Genomic DNA, 7,281 nt, shown 5'->3' with positions numbered 1-7,281 from the left:
ACACTTATAAGCATGTACACACGAAGAGAGGGGTCTAGAGACCGTTAATTCATCATTTAATTACTTAAAACTTAAATATATTGCGAGTATTCGAAAAAACTCGATCCCTCGCAAAAACGCGAGTATCCGAAAAAACTCGAGTACTCAAAAACTCGAGTACTCGACTCGAACTCGAGGAAAAAACTTAAACTCGACGAGTCAAGTTTTTTCGAGTACTCGCACAGCCAAAAATACATAAGAATGCGTCGTTTGTAAACTTTCTAACCATTGCAGCTTCCTCGCTATGTTCCCAAAACTACAGAGCCTTAACTAATATCACGCAAACTTACAATCGAAAACATAAAGGAGTCTTCGGAATTGAGGAAAGGAAGCATGATAACTGTGCCTAACACCTTGCACTTTTTCATATTTTAGAGATATTTCAGGGCTTCAGAAAAAATCATTAAAAACTTGAATAATTGTTTTTTGGTGAAGCAGTTCAGAATCCAAGAATATTTTTTCGGAATATTTTTCCTTAATTTTAACAACAAAAAAATCTTGTGTTTCGTGTATTATAAAAGTGACATCTCGCGTTTTAAAATCGCACGCCTTATTAAAATTTACAATATTTCAGCTTACAATTCACTTGAAGAGCTGTGAATGAAATTTATCTACGAAAAGAGCTGTACAAAATTTCAGAGAAATCAAATTGATTAGACTTGCTGTATGAAACACAATTTTTCAGAAAAAAATAATTTTCGTCACACAAATTGTAACCTTTTAAAACCCTCATTGCTACACATGTGCCTTGCGCTATGTGTGTGAAAAAAACACACCTCGTTGAATGCCGTAAAGAAAAAAATACCTCATTAATTCAATTGAAACGCTGTAAAGAATACCTCTCGTTAAAGCACCGTGAAGAAAAACACGTATCATCGAAATGTCGTGAAGAACAACACATTTCATCGAATTACGATTTAACGAATCACGTCGAAAATATCTTGGTTTTTCAAAGAGGTGTGTTTTTCTTCACGGCATCCGATGAGATGTGTTTTTTTTCACAGTATTTCGTTAAGGTGAGTTTTTACTCATAAGCAGTGGCGATTTGTTATAATCATTTTGTAGAAAAAATTAATGAAAAATATGACTCAGATAATTGTTGATGCTCAAATTTTGAATAAATTTTAATAGAATAAATGTTTAAATAAAAAAAAATTTCTTCAAGCGCAAACATCGATTTATCATATATATTTTGGATCGTACCACGTGTTCGTTGTAGAGTTTTTAACATTTTTAATTCGTTAAATATGTGGCAAACGAAAAAATGACGAAAAAACTTTTTTTTTAGAGTTTTCCAAGGAATCTTAAAATATTTTTTATTCAAAAAATATACATCGTTATATTTTTACAATAACAAATTATTTTTATCAACATTTTTGTGCTTTATATTAATATCTTCCACGAGACACAATCGATGTACCTAGTGTATAGAGCTCTTAAAAGTGACGACCCCCGAAAGCGCGCAATTCAAATAATGTTATTTTTATCATAGAAAAATCCTTATTACTGTTAAAGGCAATCGAGATGCTTTTAATCAATAGATGGAATAACTCGATAAATAATGCACAAAGCGCAAAAAAGGCCTATTTTCATTGCAAACTCATATCCAATTGAAAAAACAGCAATATTATGTGTTTTTTTAAGCTATCAGATAAGCGCAAACGTGCTTTTCCCAACTTTGAACATACGCTAAAAATATACTGCCAATACCTTCAATTTTCGTTCAAACAAATTTTTTATTAGAAAAAATAAATTATTCATTATTGGCTTGGTCACGGTAATACTTCTGCGCGGCCTCTGCGCATGTCTAATGCACCGAATTGAGTGGGCGATGCTCTGCGCCTACTACCTGCCTAACTTTCTCTTTCATTTTGGAAAGGCTTCAAGCACCAATATCCAATAGCAGCTGAGCAGTTCAACTCCACATGTCGAGTCGTTCAGATCGTATTACGAATACACAACGTAAAAGACGTTTCATCGCCACGTGTTTTTGAAATTAGTGAAAAAAATTGAAATTTTTAAGTTTTAGTATTTTTTTTGTTGTTCGCGAGTGCATACAAACATGTCCAAAAACGAATCCGAGATAAGCTATAATAGTAGAAAATATTTAGAAGTGTACGGGAGCTTGTCGAAAAATGTCACGTGGGAGATTCAAGAGGATCGACGTGAATTTCTTCATCAACTCGTTGCCGTCATCAACAATTGGAAAGGCGAACTTCCAAATCTTCTAGACTTCTTCCAGAAAGAAGCGATTAATTGGCTTTTGTTGGAATCCGTCACAGGCGCAGATGAAGACGCAGATGAAGACGCAGATGAAGACGCTGGAGAGACACCAGGAAAACGATTCATAGATTTTGTGGCTCGCAGCGGCTACAAGGAAGAGCCCGACACAGATAAAGACGGCAAGCCACTGCTGAATCGCACGACACCAATTCATCATGCTGCACAAAAGTATCGTTGTTACACCGTAATCTCTGCTCTATTTCAAATTTACGACAAATTCAACGTAAATTATATCGACGAAGATGGATTATCACATCTTCACGTGGCCTGCTGGTATGGTCTCGACACCGTCGTCGAAAAATTTCTTGAACTCGGGCAAGATCCCAACGGTTTCTCTCAAGATATGGCAGCGAGATATCCTGACTCGCCGCTATACCTGGCTTTATACAGAAGCCACGAGACGGTAGCCGAATTGCTGCTGAGACGCGGCGGGGATCCAAATTTGCGCAACAAAGATGGAGAGGCCCCATTGCACGCCATTTGCCATCGATTCACCGACGGCGACGACGCTGAGTCATTGAAGAAATTTTTCGCCATTAACGACGAAGTCGGTAACACGGTCCAGGTCAACGTTCAGGACATGCACGGTTTCACACCGTTGCTCTTGGCTGCGTTAAGCGGCATAAAAAATGCACTTGAACTGTTGCTGAGAAAAGGCGCGGATCCTAATGTAGCCAACGAGAGAGGATTCACCCCTGCGCACATCGTTAGCACAATTGACTGTGTGGAGACATTCTTCAAAGTCAACGACGAGAGAAATCAGACGATCCAGATCAATGCTCAGATCGTCGAGGGTTACACACCATTGCACTTACACTTGAAACTGATGAGTATCAATGAAAAGGCAGTCCAGGTCGATGATCAAGACAATGAAGAGCCACCATTGCAAGTGATTTTGGATATGATGAATGGCTGGAAAAAGTCAGTCGAACTGCTGTTGAGGCGGGGCGCTGATCCGAACTTGGTCAACGAAAGCGGAGAGACTTGTTTGTATATTATTTGCCGTAACAACGACGACGATAACGAGATGGCAAAGATGTTTTTTGAGATCTGCGACGAAATACATCAGACGGTCCAGGTCGACGCTCGCAACAATGAGGGTCAGACACCATTGCACGCGTCAATCTCCAAAGGCAACATAAACTTGGTAGAAATTTTGCTAAGAAGGGGCGCTTGTCCAAATTTAGCCGATAATATGAAACTTACTCCTTTGCACGCAATATGCGAGAGAGAAAACGGCGACGATGGCTTGCTGAAGAGATTTTTCGAGATCAACGACGAATTAAATCAGCTGGTGGAGGTCGACGCTCTGGATGACGAGGGTTGTACACCATTGCTCGTGGCAATAGACAAAGGCAACATAAAATTGGTAGAAATTTTGTTAAGAAGGGGCGCTCGTCCCAATTTATCTGATAATAACGAAGCTACTCCTTTACACGCAATATGCGAAAGTAAAAACGGCGACGAAGGCTTGCTGAAGAGATTTTTCGAGATCAACGACGAATTATATCAGCTGGAGAAGATCGAGGCCGAGAACGAGGAGGGCTCGACGCCGCTACACTTGGCTCTGTGCAAGAAACTCAACGAATTGCTGTTGAAAAGACAAAAGGCCGATCCAAACTTAGCCAACGCAGAGGGCCGTACTCCTCTGCACGTTATATGTCAGAGAGAAGACGACAATGTTGACTTGGTGAAGATGTTATTCGAGATGGGTGACAAATTCAATAAGCCGATCCAGATCGACGCCCGGGACAAATTCGGCTGCACACCATTGCACTTGGCTTTGAATGGCGGCCACGAACAAATAGCCGAATGGCTGCTGAGAAGAGGAGCGGATCTGGATCTAGCCAACGCGGAAGGATCGACATCGTTGCACTTGATTAGCGCGGGAAATATGGACTGCGCTGACTTTTTGCAGACGTTTTTCGAGATCAGCGACGAGCAAAGGCGGCCGGTCGAGGTGGACGCACGCGACAACGAAGGAAAAACGCCGCTCCACCATGCCATAAGTCACAGACACAAGAAGGTGTTTGAATTACTGTTGAGAAGAGACGCCGATCCAAATCTGGCCGATAACGTTGGATCGACGGCTCTGCACACGATTTGCGTATTCGCCGACGATAGCGACTGGGCCAAGATGTTGTTCGAAATCAGCGAGGAAAAGAATCGGGCGGTGCAGATCGATGTTCAGTGCGAGCGCAACTTCACACCGCTGCACCATGCACTGGTCGAAGCAGAATTCAGGGCAGTGGCAGAATTGCTTCTAAGAAAGGGAGCCGCTACGAATTTAGTCGATTGGGAGGGATTGACTCCTCTGCACACGGTTTGCAAGTTCGCCGACGACGAGGACCGCGTGAGGATGTTGGTCGAGATCGGCAACGAGGAAAACAAGCCGGTAGAGGTCGACACCCGGGACAGGTTGGGCCGGACGCCGCTACACCTGGCGCTGGCCCGAGGCAACGGTCAGGTGGTCAAGTATCTGCTGAAATTAGGCGCCGATCCCAACTCGGCGGACGAGAACGGATTCTCACCGTTGCACGTCATCATCGAGCATCGTGACGAGGACCATCAATTGTTGAAGCTGTTCTTCGACGCCTGCAATGAGGTCGATCGGCCGGTGCAGGTCGACGTCCGAGACAAGAGGGACCGGACGCCTTTACAATTGGCCGTAGCGTATATGTTCCTGGCAGTGGTAGATGTACTCTTGGATCAGGGCGCCGATCTGTCCAGCTTCGTTTTTCCCAACAAGAGCTTTTACGTTGAGAGATTCGGGCCGATAAGTGAGATGCACGAACGTAATTGGCTTTGGTTTAAAGTAACAGTAGCGTCTAAAATTTTGGCCATCGTTGAATATCTCGAGAAAAGAGAATACGAATTTGATCGTAGCGAAGCCGTGAATATCATGAGTTGGTTCGCCGAGTACGAACTGTTTGAAAAGTCGACGGATCTTGAAGAAAATTGGTACGACGACGAAGAATTCGTGAGCGAATCGAAAGAGATAATGGTGATTCCTAGTCTGTCGCTTCACGACCTTATCCGATTGAGACCGGAAGAGGCGGCAAAACAACTAAAATATCAGGACTATGGCACGTTAGCGCACTGGATGAAATTGTCGGGTCGTCCCCAAAGTCACGAGGATGTTTGTGCTCGGCATCTGTGCGAAAAACTGTCGAGAGGATTTTTCTGGCCGTGGGCACTCGATGCTTTCTATGAATTGCAACACTACAAGCTGCCGGTTATCTGCTGTAACATGATCATTTCGAAGCTAAAGAACGAGGATTTATATAACATTTGTTTGGCAGCCCATACGATAGGGAAAAACTCGTGATGTCTCGTTAGTTTTGTTGTCATAACTGTGCAGATAACGAAAAATTATAAATAGTATCAGAAAAATTGTAAATAATTGTAAAATTGTAAGAAATTACTTGAATTCGAAACCTTATAAGATATCGATTTATAAGTTTAGAAACAATAATAGTTAATTAATAATAATAAAAGTCACTTTGTTGGACAATGAATATTAAAACTACCCACGTAAATAAAAACAAAATTGTAATAATAGTTATAAGTCTTCTCAACTTCTCATGTAATTCTATAAATTTTTAATATCAATAAAATATATGAATAAATTAAAAAAAAATTGACTTTTGATGTTTCCACTGATTGATTCACAATTCACAAAACTGAAATCTTAGGTTGTATAGCTATTCAACAACAGGTAATGAAAAAATTGTGTGGCTATGAGAAATTCGAATTTTCGTATGAATAGTTCATTGGCAAAGAGCTTCTTCATGAAAAGTTTTATTCATAAATAGATTTGGCTATTGAAGGGAAAATTTCTATACAAACTTTTTCAATTTCGTATACGAAACTCCAAATGAACCTATAGAGATCTCTAGAATTTTGTGTAAGCGCAACCGCGAACCTCGTGTAACATAGGTGATGGAACCCGCACAACATTTCGCACACGCACGAAACTTGGCCAACGTCGACTATAACTTCATGCCACCTGTATATTTTTTCCGTGTACTTATATTCAGGGGCGGACCCAGGGGGGGGGGCGATGGGGGCGATCGCCCCCCCTAAGGACCCAGTCAGTGCATTTTTTTTATCTTTGATTATGTAACCATGAGCAGTCAACCCCACCTAGCTCAAGCAATTTTCAAATAATTAAATATGCAATCCCAAGTAACCCTAAGTAACTGTAAGAAACCTAAGAAACCCTATCGATCAAACTCCTGTCTTTTATAATAATTAAATATGCAAACCTAAGTAACCCAAGTAACTAAATTGCTCAAGATCGCGTGGTTTTTTATTCGTCAACATGCAAGAATAAATAATCGAAGTGACCAGACACTTTCAAAATTTTTCGACAACAGATAAACTATAGTATGTATCCGAATATACTCAGCTTGTGCCATTTTTTTTGATTTTCAAATGTGGAATCATAAAAAATTAGAAAAAATTCAATAGCTGGATCGCAATGATTACATGCTGTAGTTTATCTACAATGAAAACCCAAAAGTGTAAAAGTTTCTGTGGAAAACTCGTGCAATTTACACGATTCAAAAGTTTTTCAAGGGCAAATTACACTTTTTGAAAAATCGTCACAGAAAAAAAAGTGTAAAAACGCAATATAGCAGAAAAGATGTATGAAGCATAGGCTACGCTTGTTTTAGCACTCATTTCACATTTCCAAAACCGGTAGCTTGCGCATCTTACACATTTTCTGCGGTGACCATTTTTTCAAAAAGTGTAATCTGCGCTTGAAACACGTTTAAAAAGTATGAACTGCGCTCCTCGCACTTCTTCCAGACAACAGTTTTCAAAAAGTATAATTTGCGCTCGACGTGCTTTTGAATAGTGAAAACTGCAAAAAAATATCACGATTCTCCAAAATCCTTTAAACTTTTGGGTTTTTAACCGATTGGGAGTTTAACTGGCAGCTTTGTAATACCA

The 7,281-nt window shown here is 40.5% G+C and overlaps 1 protein-coding gene across 1 annotated transcript; it reads left to right on the top strand.

Moving 5' to 3' along the window:
• Positions 1-2,101: 2,101 nt before the first annotated feature.
• On the top strand, positions 2,102-5,650 carry LOC106659467 (ankyrin-1-like). Its single transcript, XM_023463126.1, has 2 exons — positions 2,102-4,995; positions 5,053-5,650. Exons 1-2 carry the CDS (start codon positions 2,102-2,104, stop codon positions 5,648-5,650), a joined length of 3,492 nt encoding a protein of 1,163 aa, XP_023318894.1.
• Positions 5,651-7,281: the final 1,631 nt, after the last annotated feature.

Source organism: Trichogramma pretiosum, unplaced genomic scaffold (genome assembly GCF_000599845.2).
Source record: "Trichogramma pretiosum strain Unisexual culture from Peru unplaced genomic scaffold, Tpre_2.0 scaffold74, whole genome shotgun sequence".
Lineage (NCBI taxonomy): Eukaryota > Metazoa > Arthropoda > Insecta > Hymenoptera > Trichogrammatidae > Trichogramma > Trichogramma pretiosum.
This window is presented reverse-complemented; position numbering and strand designations above follow the sequence as displayed.

Excerpts from the sequence above, each read along its gene's own strand:
- LOC106659467 (XM_023463126.1), top strand. The coding sequence starts at position 2,102 with ATGTCCAAAAACGAATCCGAGATAAGCTATAATAGTAGAAAATATTTA. Across the intron at positions 4,996-5,052 it reads CCTTTACAATTGGCCGTAGC|CTTCGTTTTTCCCAACAAGA; the intron begins GTATATGTTCCT and ends CGATCTGTCCAG.